General features: G+C 48.8%; 1 protein-coding gene across 1 annotated transcript in view; it reads right to left on the reverse strand.

Annotated features, from left to right (window-relative positions):
* Nucleotides 1-20000, reverse strand: part of pik3c2a (phosphatidylinositol-4-phosphate 3-kinase, catalytic subunit type 2 alpha) — a 44970-nt gene that overhangs the window by 7764 nt on the left and 17206 nt on the right. Inside the window, exons 5-21 of the mRNA XM_084450951.1 lie at nucleotides 19562-19682; nucleotides 18309-18420; nucleotides 17934-18013; nucleotides 17536-17599; nucleotides 16981-17127; nucleotides 16746-16779; nucleotides 16382-16631; nucleotides 13938-14060; nucleotides 12203-12370; nucleotides 11691-11799; nucleotides 7522-7664; nucleotides 5736-5924; nucleotides 5271-5364; nucleotides 4422-4516; nucleotides 3647-3827; nucleotides 3413-3517; nucleotides 784-876 (exon numbers count right to left, since the gene is read on the reverse strand). Of these exons, the coding sequence (XP_084307077.1) occupies nucleotides 784-876; nucleotides 3413-3517; nucleotides 3647-3827; nucleotides 4422-4516; nucleotides 5271-5364; nucleotides 5736-5924; nucleotides 7522-7664; nucleotides 11691-11799; nucleotides 12203-12370; nucleotides 13938-14060; nucleotides 16382-16631; nucleotides 16746-16779; nucleotides 16981-17127; nucleotides 17536-17599; nucleotides 17934-18013; nucleotides 18309-18420; nucleotides 19562-19682 (2108 nt within the window). The remainder of the gene's footprint in view (nucleotides 1-783; nucleotides 877-3412; nucleotides 3518-3646; nucleotides 3828-4421; nucleotides 4517-5270; nucleotides 5365-5735; nucleotides 5925-7521; nucleotides 7665-11690; nucleotides 11800-12202; nucleotides 12371-13937; nucleotides 14061-16381; nucleotides 16632-16745; nucleotides 16780-16980; nucleotides 17128-17535; nucleotides 17600-17933; nucleotides 18014-18308; nucleotides 18421-19561; nucleotides 19683-20000) is intronic.

A 20000-nucleotide genomic window follows, 5' to 3' on the forward strand; every position in this document is an offset into this window, starting at 1 on the left:
ACACACACACACACACACGCGCACACACACACACACACACACACACACACACACACACACACACACACACACACACACACACACACACACAGACACAGACACAGACACAGACACACACACACACACACACACACACACACACAGACACACAGACACACAGACACACAGACACACACAATTAAAAAGCTACATACAATCATACAATACTACATACAATACTCTGCTACATAACCTGTCATGCTCTATTTCTGCCACTGGGTGGCAGAGTATCAGCTTGGAAGCCAAAAGCCAATAAAGACACGGGGTGGGTGAAGGCAGTGCAGACCTCAGTTATCAGAACTATTCCATCATATGAGACAGAAATACGCTGCTGCTTCACCACACAGCTGTTACAGCCACTAATCATGGAGAGAAAACTGACATTCAGATATGATGTACTGTATATCTATGGCATGTTGCACGTAATGAGCCCACTCTAAGACATAAAAACAACTATCAGTGGAGATGATCTATTATTAAGAGGGGCCTCTTAAATTCTAGATTTGGTTTAACCAGTGGAGCCCATCCCCTGAAGCTCTGGAAGGTTTGACGTTTTGCTGCATTGTGCTTAGTGAACTACTGCAGCAGGTTTAGATGAATGTGTGATGAATCGCTTTTTCCCCCCACAGACCGGCTGTATTTTTCATAGACAGGGAGCCCGGCCGCTGTCTCTCTCTCCTCCCCACCCTGCCCACCCTGCCATGCCATCCTCCCACCCTCACACCCCACCACCCTGCCACCCACCTTGAACATGACGTTGATCTCCTCTCCCAGGGGGTCCGCGTTCACCAGCGCCAGCTTCAGGGGCACCGCGTTGGAGTTGAAGAAGGAGCAACTCTGTTCAAACGCAGACACACACACACATATGCGCAGAGAGAGAGAGAAAGAGGGAGAGAAGGTGCAAGAGAGCGAGAGAGGGAGGGAAAGGGAGAGAGAGAGAAGGAGAGAGAGAGAGAGAGAGTGATTACTTGCAAGTCTGCCTTAGCCCCTGAGTACTGGCCTGCTTTTGGGAGACAAAGGAAGGATTCTAGTCAGTGGGCCAGCGAGCCTTGTCTGGTCAGAGATTGGGGTCAGATACACGCACACGCACACGCACACACACACACACACACACACACACACACACACACACACACACACACACACCACACACACCACACACACCACACACACCACACACACACACACACACGGCGGGCTGTGCTGACGAGGCATAACGCTCACAGAGACAGGAAAAAGGGGTATAAACGAGGACAGAGGAACATTCCAGAAACACTACACATCTTTACCGCTTCATGCCCAGACCGTGTTACTGTGAATGATCTAGTCCTGCAGTATACTGTAGATCAGGGGTACCCAATACGTTGATCGCGATCGACCAGTAGATTGTTGAGGCAATGCTGGTAGATTTCCAGCCATTCAAAAAAAGGCCATTCAAAAAGAAAATAGTGAATTGACGCGTATTGAAGTTGGTGTGTGGAGGCAAATTGCATAGTAGACAGTCATGTCACACCCCTAAACCAAATGAGCAACATTTGCCTCCTGCTATTTTGTAGATTACAAGTGACAGTTTTGTACTGCAGTTTAGCTGGCTAGCTGAGTATTTTGTTCGTGTGGGCTGATTTCATCACGTTAAGGCTTGTATATGGGCTGTAGTAACAACAACGCAAATTGACTTTCACTTTTAAATAGGCGTTGTACATCCATGAACTCTTGAAAATTAAATGGTAAATGGATGGTAAATAGACTGTGAATGAAGCGCGGCTCATTCACCCATTCACACAAATATTTACACACCGATGGCGGCAGCTACCATGCAGGGTGCTAGTCTGCTCTTTGGGAGGGAGCGATTTGAGGTCCAGTGTCTCGCCCGAGGACACTTCGACATCCGGACAGGACGAGCCGGGATTCGAACCACCAACCCTGCGGTCACTGGATGACCCCCCGAGCCACAGTCACACTCCCAACTCGGCCTTTATGAAATCAATTTTGTACCACGATAAGCTAGAGGGCTGATAGTAGCCTAGCAAAATCATTCAAAAAATCAATACTCCCCCCCAAAAAAAGTCTGGATTATGCAACCCTGGGTCACTCCATTCCGTGCAAGTCATCAGTAATATTGTGCTGTGTGTATTCTGCTGTGTGACTGAGTCATAAGTAGGCTAAGACACTCTGCTCTGACGACTAAACTGACTGTTACCTGTTAGGATAGGCCTCCCAGTGTGAAGTAGTTGTTAGCTTGATTAACAATTTAATAATTCTCTGATTTTGAAACAGTAGCCTTAATGTTGTTATTATTTTTATTTTATTGTGAATTAAAACTTAACCAGTGTAAAGTGACATGTGACAAAAGGGTGGGGGTTCCGGTGGGGGGGGGGGGGGGGGGGGATCTTGTCACGCTGGTCATTTTAAAAGTAACTCCCAAGCCCAAAAATCGTATAGTCTGTAGCTATACAATAACTCGAAACATTGTCTTTAGATGTGAGAGGATGTCAAACTTTAGTCTTTTAAACGTCTTTTCGAAGTCTTCTAGTGCATGGTAGAGTAGGGCTAAGTCACAAAGACGACGGTCAACGTCAGAGTGGACTTCCAACAACCGAGGAGGGCTCTACAACATCAGCGCCATGTTGTCCAGCGCCGATGACATCACTGGCTTCTTTGTTGACATGGAATTTCTCAGAGGTGACAATAGAGTAGAATATGCAAAGCTGAATCCGACCGTGGTCAGATCAGGGTTAGTGTGGTCAGATCATGGTTAGTGTGGTCAGATCATGGTTAGTGTGGTCAGATCATGGTTAGTGTGGTCAGATCATGGTTAGTGTGGTCAGATCAGGGTTAGTGTGGTCAGATCATGGTGAGTGTGGTCAGATCATGGGTAGTGTGGTCAGATCATGGTTAGTGTGGTCAGGTCATAGTTAGTGTGGTCAGATCATGGTTAGTGTGGTCAGATCATGGTTAGTGTGGTCAGATCATGGGTAGTGTGGTCAGATCATGGGTAGTGTGGTCAGGTCATAGTTAGTGTGGTCAGATCATGGTTAGTATGGTCAGATCAGGGTTTAATGTGGTCAGATCATGGTTAGTGTGGTCAGATCAGGGTTAGTGTGGTCAGATCATGGTTAGTGTGGTCAGATCAGGGTTAGTGTGGTCAGATCATGGTTAGTGTGGTCAGATCATGGTTAGTGTGGTCAGATCATGGTTAGTGTGGTCAGATCATGGTTAGTGTGGTCAGATCATGGTTAGTGTGGTCAGATCAGGGTTTAATGTGGTCAGATCATGGTTAGTGTGGTCAGATCAGGGTTAGTGTGGTCAGATCATGGTTAGTGTGGTCAGATCATGGGTAGTGTGTGGTTCCGTCTGTGTGGAGGCGACTGACCTTGATGTTGAGTTCCTTGGCCTCCACGCTGGGGTGGAGGGGAAGCCTGCAGCTGTTCCTCTGGAAGAACGCCTGGACCCTCTCCAGACCCTCCTGGAGCACCACCTGGACACACACACACACACACACACACACCATATAAACCTCACACGACCTCACACTGTACATAAGTCTCTCCTGCTGAAGGAGACCTCAACGCCCCCCCCCCCCCCGCCCCCCCGTCCCCCTCCTCACCTGTCGGCCGGAGCCCCCGGCCTGCTGGACCTTCTCGGCCAGCGCTCCCAGCAGGGAGACGAGCTGCGTCTGCTTGTCCAGCTCCGCCCTCAGCCCGGCGCCGCACAGGCACAGCAGCGCCCCCAGCACCTGGTCGTACCGCCGGCCGAACGCCGGGTCCTGCACCGCGTCCCTCAGCAGCCTGGAGGACGCAGGGGACAGGACAGACGTCTCCGTTTGGGACGTGTCTCAGAGCGGCGGTTTAAATCATAGTTCTGTACTATTTACAGTCAGGGATTCCCTACTCCTTGGGTTACAGGTTATTAGAATACAAGGTTTTTAATAATAACCTTTATTTCTACAGGTAAGTGACACAAAGAAAATAAAGTGTCGGTGTAAAGTAATGAGATGGGACAAAGCAACACCCGATCAGTTACAGGGTTGTATTCAGAGAGAGAACTGTATTGGGTTACTGTACTCATATTGGGTTCTTTGGGAGGAAACCCTCGCGAACGCGGGGAGAACATGCAAACTCCGCACAGAAAGGCCCGGAGACATTCTTGCTGTGAGGCGACTAGTCCTACTAGTCAAGGACACTTCGGGCACATTCCGGAAGCTGGGATCGACCCGGCGACCTTGCGATCCCCAGCCGGCCACTCCGGAGCTACGTATAGATAAGAATATATCTAATAGCCATGCAGCCCAATACTTGTTCTTTTGAACTGAACTTCTATTCATCCAGACCACTACAAAAGAGAGAAATAGCCTTGGTTGTTAATTGAGAGCAGAGGCTGACCAGTAGAGGTAGTGAGCGATGTTGATGTTCCCCTGGGCCCGGGACAGCAGGAACATCACCAGAGCGTTCTTCAGGTGACACTCAAACTTCAACGCCTGAAGAAGAAGAAGACAGGACGGCATTGTGGGACATTGAAGCTCAGGGCATGCTGTAGTGGCTCTGTGGTGAACTTACAGACTAAATGACCTCTGACGTGTGTGTGTGTGTGCGTGTGTGTGTGTGTGTGTGGACTGTTTACCTGAACTAGCTGAGGCAGGTAATCTGTCAGTTGTGTGTCTGGTGTGTGTGTGTGTGTGTGTGTGTGTGTGTGTGTGTGTGTGTGTGTGTGTGTGTGTGTGTGTGTGTGGACTGTTTACCTGAACTAGCTGAGGCAGGTAATCTGTCAGTTGTGTGTCTGGGTGTGTGTGTGTGTGTGTGTGTGTGTGTGTGTGTGTGTGTGTGTGTGTGTGTGTGTGGACTGTGTGGACTGTTTACCTGAACTAGCTGAGGCAGGTAGTCTGCCAGTTGTGTGTCTGGGTGCGTGTCTGTATGTGTGTGTGTGTGTGTGTGTGTGTGTGTGTGTGTGGACTGTTTACCTGAACTAGCTGAGGCAGGTAGTCTGCCAGTTGTGTGTGTGTGTGTGTCTGTGTGTGTGTGTGTGTGTGTGGACTGTTTACCTGAACTAGCTGAGGCAGGTAGTCTGCCAGTTGTGTGTGTGTATGTGTGTGTGTGTGTGTGTGTGTGTGTGTGGACTGTTTACCTGAACTAGCTGAGGCAGGTAATCTGTCAGTTGTGTGTGTGTGTGTGTGTGTGTGTGTGTGTGTGTGTGTGTGTGTGTGTGTGTGTGGTGTGTGTGTGTGGACTGTTTACCTGAACTAGCTGAGGCAGGTAGTCTGCCAGTTGGTCATCGCTGCTGGACTCTATCCAGCCGACCGCCACACTCCGCACCTCCGTGTCTGCAAACCTGCAGCAGAACAGTCAGTCAGAGAGGTGGAACACAAATACATACAAATACTTCTACGTATTTGAATGTAACTCCAGTTGCAGTTTTTGGTATGTTTCTTTGGTTTTATTGATCTGGGTAAATTAAACTTTACTGTATGATGGTATTTATAGTATGAAACTGACTGTTTAGACAAATACTATTTCACCAAGGGGGGTGGGTGTGTGTGTGTGTGTGCGTGTGTGTGTGCGCATGTGGTGTGTGGTGTGGTGTGGTGTGTGGTGTGTGTGTGTGTGCGCGCGTGTGTGTGCATGTGTGTGTGTGGTGTGTGTGTGTGGTGTGTGGTGTGTGGTGTGTGGTGTGTGTGTGCGTGTGTGTGTGTGAAGCCCTACTTGGAGTCCAGCAGCTCCAGAGCAGAGACGGGGGTCAGCGGGGGCCAGTGGTGCAGGAGGGAGTGGATCCCCGCCATGCTGCCCCAGTCCCAGCTGGGGGCGCTAGCCAGCACCTTGGGCAGGCTGGAGGTGTGCTTCCCACAGTGGAGACGCTGGTCCCACAGCAGCTGGCGCTCAGCACGGGTCAGCCTGGGGGGGGGGGGGGGAGGAAGAGGAGGAGGAGGGGGGGGGGGGGTTGGAGGAGGGGGAGGAAGAGGAGAAGGAGAGGGAGGGGGATGAGGGGGAGGAAGAGGAGGAGGAGGAGGGGAAGGAGGAGGGGGGGGGTGGAGGGGGGGGGGGGAGGAGGAGGAGGAGGAGGAGGAGGAGGGAGGGGGGGGGGGGGGAGGGGGGAGGTGGAGGAGGAGGGGGTGGAGGAAGAGGAGGGGGGGTACGGGAAGAGGAAGAAGGTGGAGAAACGCTCACATGCTCAAACTGTTCTATTACAATTCAATAATACAACACTATCCTGATTCCAAACATAGCACTGGACTCCTAATGAGCTTCCTTGTGGCCTTAGTGCCAGCGTTCGGTTGATGCATGGCGCTTGAAAAACTAGGGCTGTGGGTTCCATTCCCACTGGGACCAATACATAGAAATGAACTTCTTTCTTTCTCTAATATTCAGATTTGAGAAACAAAGAGTGATGAGTGAGAGTTTTGAGAAGCTGATCTCAGTGGGAGTAGGTAATATGTATGTAATATGTATGTAATATGTCTCTCATTGCCAGACCTATCTCCACACTTTGTTTACGCTGTGCTAGCGCTGGAGAAGGGTCTGGCTGCACTCATTACCATTCGGAGATGGGGAGAAAAAATGCTGTATTTCTTTAAACCAATCACAATTGTCTTGGTTGCTAGGTTGTTGTTGTTTTACGTGGGGAGGGGGACTTTTAAAACGGTAACACGCAGATAGCAACAGGGGAGGAGTCCGCATTGAATCCGATTGGCCAGGTGAATCTCCATTGCCACTGATTGCACAGTATTAAACCCAATGACAAGGCTCAACTCCAAAACTAAATCCAGTGAGTCAGACTCGCGGCTGGCAGACTGTCTGCTTGGGCCTGGCGTAGTGTGTCAGTGAGACATTTTAGAAGGGATTAGGCTGTCTGAGAAACAGACACTGGGATGAGAACGCATGCCTATCAAGCGTCTAGCTGGGTTAGTGAACTGAAACTAGTTCAACTGCCCGAAACCACCTCTGTCTATAATAATAGGGAGCGAGCTAATAACATGGAAGCTATACTGCAGTAAAACCTTTATTTGCTTTCCTATCCGTAGATGCATAACTATCAACAAACTGCTATCTGCACTGCCACTCTGAGCTTAACCAGCTGTTGAATAACAACAGAGTTAAAGTTCAACGTTTACTGTTTTAGGGTGTCTGAAAGTCATGTATGGGCCCCTGTGATAATGTGTTGCCAACTTGCCAACATGATCAGTCGGTCAAAAAGCACAGATAAAAGGTCTTAGTTCCTAAGAGTAATTGCTATACCGTCGTGACTTCTACTCCTGCTGGTGTGTTGACATTCACTTGGGCCGTATTCAGCTGAACCCTTCCAGCCTTTGATAAACAAACATCTCTCCCAGCAGGATGTAGACCTAATGTGTCAAGTCACCTTGTGTGTTTGAACAGCGTCTTCGGCCTGGGAACTGAGCTGAACTGAGTCACTATGATGGCCAGACACACGTGGCGCTTGTGCGTGCGTGTGTGACTGTGTGTGTGTGTGTGTATTCAGACTGTGCGGTACCCGAAGGTGGATGCTCTGCTGCAGAGTTTCTCGATCTTGCGTCTGAGGTCGGGGTCCAGCTCCTCCAGGGTGTGGGGGTCTGGTGAGGGGGTCTCCTGGGGTCCCACGTACAAGACGTCCACCGCTGGGCTGGGGAAGTCCACCTGAGGGAGGGAGGGAGGGAGGGAGGGGTTTCTACACACCCAAACACACGCTGGTGGAAGAAAGAGCAACACTGACCACAAGCAACAGAGGGGTGCGGTCAGTGGGGCTTAAAAGTGTCTGTGCTCGATGGCCTCTGAAGAGCCAGGAACTGTGGGTAGTGAGAGCCAGTTAGTTGGACCATAAGTAGAGAGGAATTTATGAGAAGCATGGATGTTCATTACAGAGCTCGAGGTGGACCCATGTCTATGTACCTGCAGTATGATCACATGTATGTACAGTATGAGCACATATGTACAGTATGAGCACATGTATGTACAGTATGAGCACATGTATGTACAGTATGATCACATGTATGTACAGTATGAGCACATGTATGTACAGTATGAGCACATGTATGTACAGTATGATCACATGTATGTACAGTATGAGCACATGTATGTACAGTATGAGCACATGTATGTACAGTATGATCACATGTATGTACAGTATGATCACATGTATGTACAGTATAAGCACCTCTATGTACAGTATGATCACATGTATGTACAGTATGAGCACATGTATGTACAGTATGAGCACATGTATGTACAGTATGAGCACATGTATGTACAGTATGAGCACATGTATGTACAGTATGATCACATGTATGTACAGTATGAGCACATGTATGTACAGTATGATCACATGCATGTACAGTATGATCACATGTATGTACAGTATGAGCACATGTACAGTCATCCGAACTTCAGTACTTCGCCGCATCTCGTGGGGAGAGCAGCAACGACAGCACCAGCGAAGTTTTAGGGGAGCGTTCGGACCACTCCAGACCTCCTTATTCAGGGTTGCACAATAGCCGCCAGGTGGCGTTGTTGAGCAAGCAAACTCAATTCACCTGGCAGTAACTGCCTATATTTTAAACTAGTAGGCTATATTCTTTGTATTATATTGTGTATATTGTACATCTTATTGTATTGTGTAGGCTATATTGACAGTCTATAAGCAAGACGAAGGCAACATTATTATTGAAGTTGCTACTGGGAATCATGAGATTTCTGCAATGAATGGACTAACTGGTCCGTAGCCTATGTGAATTAGTGTGAATAGGCTACGTCGTCAATAGCGTAATTATCACAAAAATTTGAATAGATTTCCTCCCTGTCTTTCTGTGACATTCGCTACCAGCAAACACTGAAAATACACAGCCTTGGTTGATGTATATTTGGCTTTTATTAGCTTATCCGACCATATAAATGGATTATGGGGGAGGGGAGTGCTTCTAGTTCCAGCCAGGGTTGTTGGCCGTGACCTCTCCGATAACTAACCATGAACGATGTACTACATTCGCTGTGCAACATAACTGTCCAGTTGTCAAAACGAATTGCCAACAAACTGACCAGCTATTTTCCCCATGTGAGCTCAGTCTCCCCGTCTACTGCAGATAGGCTATTTGAAATAGAATTGAATAGTTTAATTAGGATTTCTTAAGCAAAAGACACAATCGCTATGAGATCTGAGATAGTCTAGGACACAGCCATGAGTTTAACTACTGTAATAAAATGTAATGGAATTCCAAAGGTAAGGCTACTACCTACTCAAACATCAAATGGTAGAACGGGGAGTTGAACCCGCGAGTCTTATGTTATAAGTCTGCTGTACTAACGGTCGTGCCCCTTGTGCTGCCTGTTTGGGTGTGCCTTGAATCAGATAAGTGTGTCATGCTTTGGTAGCCTCCCTCCGCCCACTGCAGCTGGAGCAAACTGACTAGGATAGGCTACTGCTGTTTCTCTCGTTCTACTACTCACTACTAGGCTACTCGCTTCAAAAATGGCCGAATGACTTGTGCAACAGCTGTTTTATTGTGAAAAAATATATTTTTTTTTTTTTGACTTTTGAATTAGTACATAATTCTTTCGATAGGACTGACTGGCTCAGAAGAAATGCAACGGCTTGACTGTTAATTGCGCTTGGATGGATTCCCACGTAGGCAGTCGATTTGGAAACAATAAGCTAGCATAACCTGTTTGATGGTATTTAGCTTTGATAACAGATCAGTTGATATTTTGCCCATATTAACTAGCTTACAGCTAGACTTTTCCATGGCTACACTAGCTCACCACTCGCCAGCAACGAACCTGGACTAGGCTATTGCACTACCCCTCCCGCTGTTACCTGTTCATATTCAAATTAACTGGATGGATGTGTTTCATAGCCAGTAGGCTAATGGATTGTGGGGGAGGAGGTTGCTACTAACGTTAGCGAGTTCCAGCCACGGCTTCGATGGCTCCATTCCATTTCAAATTTTTGCCGGTCTGCCGCAGGTGTTGGGCTGAATTCGATAGTTTGATTGATAGAGGCCAGTCCTGATTTCAATAGCAACTAGCCATGAACGGAATGTACTGCATTTACTGTGCAGCATCAACTGTTCAGTTGTCAAAACGAATTGCAGACAAACTGATTATGCTGGCCAGATATTTTTCCGCTCAACCTCCCTCCGTCCACTGCAGCTGGAGCGAACTAACCAGGCTTCTCTCGTTCTACTAGGCTACTCGCTTCAGAACTCATTACACCTAGGCTACAGTACCACCAGACCGATTTTAAGTGTTGACCTGGCAATCTACTCCAAATATTCCAGCCCAGTAGGATAGAGAAACTATCAATTCAAATTCAGACCGACCGTTTAAGATAGAATTGAATAGTCAGGATTTCTTAAGCAAAGATACAATAGCCTATGATATATGGGATAGTCTAGGACACAACCATGAGTTTAGGAATAGCTACTGTATTAAGATAGGCATTTTCCTATAGATAGGACATCACCAACTATTTTATAAAGTGCACAGCTACAGACCTTGAGGGATAGGCTACTGTAACATCGTTGTGGTTATGTTGTTATTTAATAAAAGTAATAAAATAATAACACAAATAAATAAAATAATACGTCTTTCCTTCTTAACGATTTAATAGAAACGTATCCTTTGTGACCCTTGTTTTACAAGTCTGCTGCACAACGATTGTGCCACTTGGGCAGCTGTGTTTGGGTGTGCCTTGAAATTAATAAATCTATAATGGGTTGGTAAATACGGGTTGAAATGAAATAGTCTTCACTGGTTTAGTGCTATTTATTGATTGTATATTTAATGTCATCTGACATTATAGGGGTTGAAAATGTGGGATTTCTGAGTTTCCGGGTGTGAATCTAAACGGGTTGTAATAATTATTTTACCGCCGCTGCCACTGTCGTTCTTGCCACGAGGTGCGACGAAGTATTGAAGTTCAGATGACTATATGTACCTACAGTGTAATCACATGCATGTACCTGCAGTATAATCACATGTATTTTACCTGCAGTGTGATCACACATATGTACCTGTAGTATGATCACATGTATGTAGTGTGATCACATGTATATACTGTAGTGTGATCACATTTATGTACCTGCAGTATGACTGCACATGTACCTGCTGTATAATCACATGTATTTAGTATGATCACATGGCTATGTAGTGTGATAAAATGTATGTAGTGTGATCATACTGTAAGTATGTAGTGTGATCACATGTATATAGTGTGATCATACTGTAAGTATGTATTGTGATCACATGTATATAGTGTGATCATACTGTAAGTATGTAGTGTGATCACATGTATATAGTGTGATCATACTGTAAGTATGTAGTGTGATCACATGTATATAGTGTGATCATACTGTAAGTATGTAGTGTGATCACATGTATGTACCTGCAGTATGATCACATGTATTTAGTGTGATCACATTCATGTACCTGCTGTATAATCACGTGTGTGTAGTGTGATCACGTGTGTGTAGTGTGATCACGTGTGTAGTGTGATCACGTGTGTAGTGTGATCACATGTGTGTAGTGTGATCACGTGTGTAGTGTGATCACGTGTGTAGTGTGATCACATGTGTGTAGTGTGTTCACATGTATGTAGTGTGATCACATGTATGTAGTGTGATCACATGTGTGTAGTGTGATCACATGTGTGTAGTGTGATCACATGTGTACCTGCAGAATGATCCTCTCTGCCTGGTTCTTCCTCCTGCTTCCAGCAGCAGATGAGGCCCCCTGAGGAGACGTCCACAGACACAGCAGCCTGGTCCCCCTGGCCAGCACCCTGGAACACACACACACACACACACACGCACACGCACACCACACGCACACATCAAATGACCAATATTCAAAAGCACCAAAGCAGCTGTTAAACTATCATGAGCCACATATAGTTCAATATATAGACACACAAACATACAAAGGAAAAAGCCTCTTTTGAATGTGTTGTGCGTTAGGGGTCTAATAGTGCTGAAAGACACGCAGCAGCATGAAGCAGAAGCTCTCACTTTGCTATTTTCCACTTCAATTATTCCATGGCCGACGCGGTCATTCTTCTTCTCGCTCACTTTAACCGCCGGACCCCGCGTAGCCCGAGCCCGAATTATCTATTTAAAAACAAAGCCCTACCCGACCTCTGACCCCCTCGGGCTCGAGCCGGAGTGCAGCTCTCTACTGTGCGTTACCGTCTGAAGTCGAAGAGGGGCATGGACACTTTGCCCAGCAGCTCTGGTCCCTTGCGCTGCTTGTTGGAGTCGGGGGAGCCGCTGGCGTTCTGGTTCAGGACGCCGAACAGAGAGAGACTCAGCATGGACTCCAACGGCAGCAGAGCCACCGCGATGGGGAAATTGATTCTGGAGAGAACAGGGGAACATGGATAGTAAATATTGGAGGTAAACTACAAGGTAACAAAGCAGTGTAACGCTGAGTTGAGCCCACTTATGTAATGGTCCTTGTGATAGAAAATGGGGGGGACACCTACAGTTCAGTATAGCTTGAACTCAAAAACAAATAATATGGCTTTGAGTCCGAGTTCTCCATAGGAATGGACTAGGGGGTTTTAGGAGTGGAATAGGGTGTTTTAGGAGTGGACTAGGGAGTTTAAGGAGTGGACTAGGGGGTTTAGGAGTGGACTAGGGGGTTTAGGAGTGGATTAGGGGTTTTTAGGAGTGGACTGGGGGTTTTAGGAGTGGACTAGGGGGTTTAGGAGTGGACTGGGGGTTTTAGGAGTGGACTAGGGGGGGTTAGGAGTGGACTAGTGGTTTTTAGGAGTGGACTAGGGGGGGTTAGGAGTGGACTAGTGGTTTTTAGGAGTGGACTAGGGGGGGTTAGGAGTGGACTAGGGGTTTTTAGGAGTGGACTAGGGGGTTTTAGGAGTGGACTAGGGGGGTTAGGAGTGGACTAGGGGTTTTTAGGAGTGGACTAGGGGGTTTAGGAGTGGACTAGGGGGTTTTAGGAGTGGACTAGGGGGTTCTTAGGAGTGGACTAGGGGTTTTTAGGAGTGGACTAGGGGTTTTTAGGAGTGGACTAGGGGGGTTTAGGAGTGGACTAGGGGGTTTAGGAGTGGACTAGGGGGGGTTAGGAGTGGACTAGGGGTTTTTTAGGAGTGGACTAGGGGTTTTTAGGAGTGGACTAGGGGGGTTAGGAGTGGACTAGGGGGGTTAGGAGTGGACTAGGGGGTTTTAGGAGTGGACTAGGGGGGGTTAGGAGTGGACTAGTGGTTTTTAGGAGTGGACTAGGGGGGGTTAGGAGTGGACTAGGGGTTTTTAGGAGTGGACTAGGGGGTTTTAGGAGTGGACTAGGGGGGGTTAGGAGTGGACTAGGGGTTTTTAGGAGTGGACTAGGGGGTTTAGGAGTGGACTAGGGGGTTTTAGGAGTGGACTAGGGGGTTCTTAGGAGTGGACTAGGGGTTTTTAGGAGTGGACTAGGGGTTTTTAGGAGTGGACTAGGGGGGTTTAGGAGTGGACTAGGGGGTTTAGGAGTGGACTAGGGGGGGTTAGGAGTGGACTAGGGGTTTTTTAGGAGTGGACTAGGGGTTTTTAGGAGTGGACTAGGGGGGTTAGGAGTGGACTAGGGGGGTTAGGAGTGGACTAGGGGGTTTTAGGAGTGGACTAGGGGGTTTTAGGAGTGGACTAGGGGGGGTTAGGAGTGGACTAGAGGGGGTTAGGAGTGGACTAGGGGGTTTAGGAGTGGACTAGGGGGTTTTAGGAGTGGACTAGGGGGTTTAGGAGTGGACTAGGGGGTTTTAGGAGTGGACTAGGGGGTTCTTAGGAGTGGACTAGGGGTTTTTAGGAGTGGACTAGGGGTTTTTAGGAGTGGACTAGGGGTTTAGGAGTGGACTAGGGGGGGTTAGGAGTGGACTAAGGGTTTTTTTAGGAGTGGACTAGGGGGGGTTAGGAGTGGACTAGGGGGTTCTCTTACAGTTCGTCCCATTTAATGTGGTAGAAGAAACTCTTGTAGGTTCCCACTTTCTTGGACTGGACCGGTTTGAACAGGTTCCTGCCGTTGTGGGTGAGGGCGCACATCAGGTAGTACTTCTCATAACTGCAGGAGGAAAGACAGCGGAGTCTCAATTAAACACACTTCAGAGAAGAGGGACATGGTGAAATGTTTGAATCTAAAATCCACACAATGTTTTCCACCTCGAGCAAATCCTGTAAAACTTGAACATCAACTAGAGCATACATTCAAGGCTGATTTTGTTTAGTTGAATTAATGCGAGATTTTCTTTTTATCATTGCAAAACACCCAAATGCAGAACCAGGAGAGATGGAGAGGATACCAGTAAAGAGTGTTCTCATTACAGAACCAGGAGAGATGGAGAGGATACCAGTAAAGAGTGTTCTCACTACAGAACCATGAGATGGAGTAGATACCAGTAAAGCATGTCTCACTACAGAACCAGGAGAGATGGAGAGGATACCAGTAAAGAGTGCGTGTTCTCCTTACAGAACCAGGAGAGATGGAGAGGATACCAGTAAAGCATGTCTCATTACAGAACCAGGAGAGATGGAGAGGATACCAGTAAAGCATGTTCTCACTACAGAACCAGGAGAGATGGAGAGGATACCAGTAAAGCATGTTCTCATTACAGAACCAGGAGAGATGGAGAGGATACCAGTAAAGCATGTCTCATTACAGAACCAGGAGAGATGGAGAGGATACCAGTAAAGCATGTTCTCACTACAGAACCATGAGATGGAGTAGATACCAGTAAAGCATGTCTCATTACAGAACCATGAGAGATGGGGAGGATACCAGTAAAGCATGTCTCATTACAGAACCAGGAGAGATGGAGAGGATACCAGTAAAGCGTGTTCTCATTACAGAACCAGGAGAGATGGAGAGGATACCAGTAAAGCATGTCTCATTACAGAACCAGGAGAGATGGAGAGGATACCAGTAAAGCATGTTCTCATTACAGAACCAGGAGAGATGGAGAGGATACCAGTAAAGCATGTCTCATTACAGAACCAGGAGAGATGGAGAGGATACCAGTAAAGCATGTTCTCATTACAGAACCAGGAGAGATGGAGAGGATACCAGTAAAGCATGTTCTCATTACAGAACCAGGAGAGATGGAGAGGATACCAGTAAAGCATGTCTCATTACAGGACACTGAGCGTTGCTCAACCCCAGCTGTGTGACAAACTGCTGTCAGTGACGAGATGTCCCCCGGGAACCCAGACAGCATGCTAACCACAACAGAGCCCATCACTAAAACCTTGATTACGGGATGATTTCAGCCAGGCAGTATTTCTGGAAGCCTGTCTTCTTGTTAGTTCGGGACTCAAATATTTTTTGGGGGGGGAGCTGGCTTGGCTTGGAGTTGTGAGAGAGGCTAAATATTTCCGGAAGCTCCATTGGTATGGATGGAAAATGTTTGCCGGTGCTATAAATAGCTCTTGGATAAGGCCGCGGAGTTGACGGGCCTTAGGGAACAGCCTGTTATTAACCAGCTCTGCTCTTCCTCTTAAAGGTCTCGTTGGCCAACCATAAAACAACCCTGGGTTCTGCACTATGCTTTTTTTTAAACCGCCTCCTCCCTCCCACCGAGGGTCTTGGATGGGGCGGTCCAGAGCTTGGACTTCTTCTGCTGCCGTGCGCCGCAGTGCTGGCTGAATGGAACCCTGGCTCTGGTCTGTTCCAGACAGCAGAAGTAAAGCCAGGTGGAATTGGATACCGCGGTGGAAAATGCAACGTGGGGATCCACACCGGAGATGCTCCGAGAGGCTGAAGACGAGAGTATCGGTGTAAAGAGGCCATGTGGCTACGCAGAGGTGACGGGCCAGTTTCAGCATATTTCAAACAAAAGACTATAGCCCCTACGAGCCCTTAAAACTGAAAGACTCAATCAGAATGAAATTAATCTGAATGAAAAGGGGACAGTGTCCACATTTGAAGGATATATCATATGCAGAATCTGTATAGCAGAAATAACAGGTGATTCTGTGAGCACTTCTGCACAGAGGAGGGTAGGAGCTTAGCGCTCCAGGTGAAAGGAGTGGCAGGGGTTTGTTCCCCAGGTGTAAACAAAGTGCTGACAAGAGCACCTGCGCCTGCCTGCTAGCGCCAGTATCCGGGGGGAACGCAGGAATGTCTCCTTAATTACAGAGCGACAGAGACCACGCCAGCTGATCCTCCCGCCTTCTGGAACAAAAGCCCGTTCCTAAACACAGTTATTAACTACTTGCGTATCTTGTGTGGCTGCGAGGTGAGAGTCAAGTGGGGCTTTGTTTCTTTCCGGAACAACTATGAAGCGGCGCTGTTAGCAGCTAGCAGTACTACTACCTCAGGTCAGTGTTAGCAGAGCCACATGTAACTGAATATAAATGCAGCTGTTCTGTGAGGCGCTGGGTTCCTACCTGCTGACCCAGCTGGCATGGACGCCATGCATGGCGAACAAGGTGAACTGGAGGTGCTCCGTGGTGCCCGACGCCTCCTTGCTGCCCCGCCCCTCTGCCCCTGCTGCAGCCGCGCCTTCGGCCTCCTGGGGGGAGGAGGAGGAGCTAGCGGAGGAGGAGGCGGGGCAGAAGGAGCGCAGGTAGAGCTTGGCGAGGTCATAGACGGCCTCGGTCAGCACGGCCATGCTCTCCTCCACCGGGCTGACGTGACCTGGGGGAGGTCAAAGGGCACGGGCGGGTCACGTCGGTTCACAAAAAGGGAAAAGGGAAGTGTGTGTGTGTGTGTGTGTGTGTGTGTGTGTGTGTGTGATGCTTTTGCGCTCACCGTTTGCAGAGCCACTGGAGGACCTTGAACCGACCTGTGCCACAGAGACATGATCTTACAAACGCATGTAATCAAACATTTATTGCATGTAAACATGTATTTCTTTTGACTGCATAGGACCTTTCCCCCATTTACAGTAGAGCCTTAACCCTTTACATGCTGCTCTGGTTGGAGAACAGTGAACTTTTACAAAGGCTTGACTGAAATTGGGGGGGGGGGGTCACCGGTGACCCACCTCGGGGGAGCGGGTCCTTGGGAGGTTGACCGAGCGCTTGACCCTCTTGATGGCCTCGGTGATGGCCTGGGTCTCCACCTCGTCCAGAGCGCAGCACAGGTTCTTCACCGTCTGGACCACCCGCTCCACCGTCTTGTACTGTGTGCTCTGAAGGTGGGGGGGGGGGGGGCAGCGTTCAGTGCCTAGCGTGTTCTGTCAGCGTGCGTTCAAAGCATTCCCAGCCTCTGTTCACCGTTTTCAGCCGGTGTAAGCTGTGAATATTCGGTCCTGTTCGGTCGATGTTCAGAATATAATTCGGCCAAGTGGTCATTCTGGTGTTCGGCCTGTGTTCACTGTGTGTGTTCGGTTGCAGAGTGCGTTCTCGAAGCATGTGAGTCATTTCTAGACAGCAGTTCTTCCAGGAATCTCAAGGCATGTCGCATTGATGTGTGAAGTATTTGACACAGTGTGAATACCTTGGTATGGTATGTTATGGCACCACAAGTCCTCAAAATATAAGCATCAGATATTATGATAAACAATTGGGGTTTAGATAGATGAACCGTCAAAAGCTACCTCGTTCTGCAGGCAGATGTTGACTTGATTGTGGTAGCCTTCTAGATAGTCCGCCAGGCCTTGTCTAGGAGATAGAGGGAGAGAGAGGGAGGGAGAGAGAGAGAGAGAGAGAGAGAGAGAGAGGGAGAGAGAGAGAGGGAGGGAGAGAGAGAGAGAGAGGGAGAGAGAGAGGGAGAGAGAGAGAGAGGGGGGGAGAGAGAGAGAGAGAGAGAGAGAGAGGGAGAGAGAGAGAGGGAGGATGAGAGAGAGAGAGAGAGAGACAGAGAGAGAGGGAGAGGGAGAGAGAGAGGACGGAGAGAGATAATGAACCCAGGGTGAGACCTTGTGTGAAACCAGGCCGTCCCAGGCTCTGGTTCCTCATTCCCGACCAGCAGGCGCTAGCGTAGACACATTCCTACCTGGTGACGTTCTCCTTGAAGGGCCTCTCCACCTGACCCAGGAACCTCTCCAGCTCCACGGGCGTAGAGTCGTCCTCTGCCTGCGGTGGGAGGGGGGGGGGGGGGGGGTCACGGGTGTGTCATGTGTCTAATGTGCAGAAAAATCGACATGTATAAGCTACGTGCTAGATAGTGTGTGATTTGCGCCAAGGGAGGTATTTTTCAGCCGTGTCGGATGAAGTGGACACCGGACACCTTCCCTTTACAGGTGCGGTGTGCTCGACATCCCTGCAGTATTAACGCTGCTCAGAACCTCGGACCCTAACGTTGTACCAGACGCATCGGTAGGGGGATGCCGGCCGTAAAAACAGACGCTGGATTGGTGCGGCGCGTTACCGTGCGAGCCAGGTCCCTCCTCATGGTGCTCTGGGACAGCAGCTGGAGCTTGATCTCCGACTCCCACTTCCTGCAGTTCTGGACGTATTCGTGGCTGCCCAGGCTGTGCTTACTGGGGGGGGGGCGAGACGGAGGGGACAGGGGTCAGAGGTTAAATAGGGGTCAAATGAGACGTCGACGGCATCGAGAGCGATCCGCGAGACAGAATCGGCGATGATGGTAGACCCGGTATTCGACCCGTGGGTAATGGATAGTTAGTCCTCTCAATCCAGCTCACCCTGAATCCTAAATGTGTGCCTTTTCCCTGGTCTACCCTGCGCCCTGTCATCACCATCCCCAATCCAGCATCTGCCCTCAAACACACACACATTATTCATACCACTAAGTAGAGTTAAAGATTGCCTGCCGTGCTAGCTAAGTGGCCTGCCGGTGGCCCCTTTCTCATGAGTCTAAAACAGATGGACCAGACAGATTCCTCAGTAACAGAGGCATCCAAGATCAGACCAGATAGAGAGCCCAGAGAACTACGCCAGATCAGACTAGGTCAACCGAGCCCAGACAAACACACCGGGGGATGTCAGGGGGAATTGTAGCGACACAAAGCAAAACTGACGTAAGCATCTAAAAATGCAGCACACAGTCACACGCAATTAGACCGGGGAGATCTGGACCTAAGTGAAACTGACGCACACAAGCATGCGATTAAGCCGAGTAATCACACACACACACGTGCGCGCAACACACACACACGCACGCACACACGAACACACGCACGCACGCACACGCGCACACACGCACACACGCACACACGCACACACGCACACACGCACACACACACACACACACACACACACGATTCGTGCCTCTGAGGTCTTTGAGGAGACCTGTTTTCTCTCTCTGCCTCTGTTCTATATTAACTAAAGCATGCACTGCCCTCTCTGCTCTGTTGCTTTTGAAATGGGACCGGAGAAATGTCCAGAAAGGAAACATTTTCCTAACACAGTTAAAGACAAATAGCTCCCCATCTGGAATGTTGGCAGCCATCTTGTTGATATTCTTCATTCAAACCCCTTCCTTTAATTCCTTGGTAAGTCGAAGGGCAAAGAGAGGCAGGGTTGTGGGAGATGTGGGGATCAGCGGGGCTGTGTGTGTGTGTGTGTGTGTATGTATGTGTGTGTGTGTGTGTGAATGAGCGAGTGAGTGAGTGAGTGAGTGTGTGTGTGTGTGTGTGTGTGTGTGTGTGGACGACTTACTTTTGCAGCACCTCCTCCTGGCCACAGACCTTGAGGACGTAGGTGCCGATGTCCACCTGGTTGAGGTCATCATGGACCCAACACAGGGCCTGCATGATGAGCAGCTCTACTGGGGAACTCACTGAGGGAGGGAGGGAGGGAGAGAGAGAGAGAGAGAGAGAGAGGGAGGGAGGGAGAGAGAGAGAGAGAGGGAGAGGGAGGGAGGGAGAGAGGGAGGGAGAGAGAGAGAGGGAGAGGGAGGGAGAGAGAGGGAGAGAGAGGGAGGGGGGGGGGGGGGTTACTTCTACCCCACAAAAGATCTACACTCTATAAAAGGATGCTAATATAACCACTTATAATAAGAGAACCCTCTGAAAAAAGTTCCATACAACCTTTTCAGGTCAGTGTGGTTCTATATGGACGCATTTTCAGGTTCTAGCACCCTTTGCATTTTCGGAGA

Source organism: Borostomias antarcticus (assembly GCF_949987555.1).
Source record: "Borostomias antarcticus genome assembly, chromosome: 16".
Classification (NCBI taxonomy): domain Eukaryota; kingdom Metazoa; phylum Chordata; class Actinopteri; order Stomiiformes; family Stomiidae; genus Borostomias; species Borostomias antarcticus.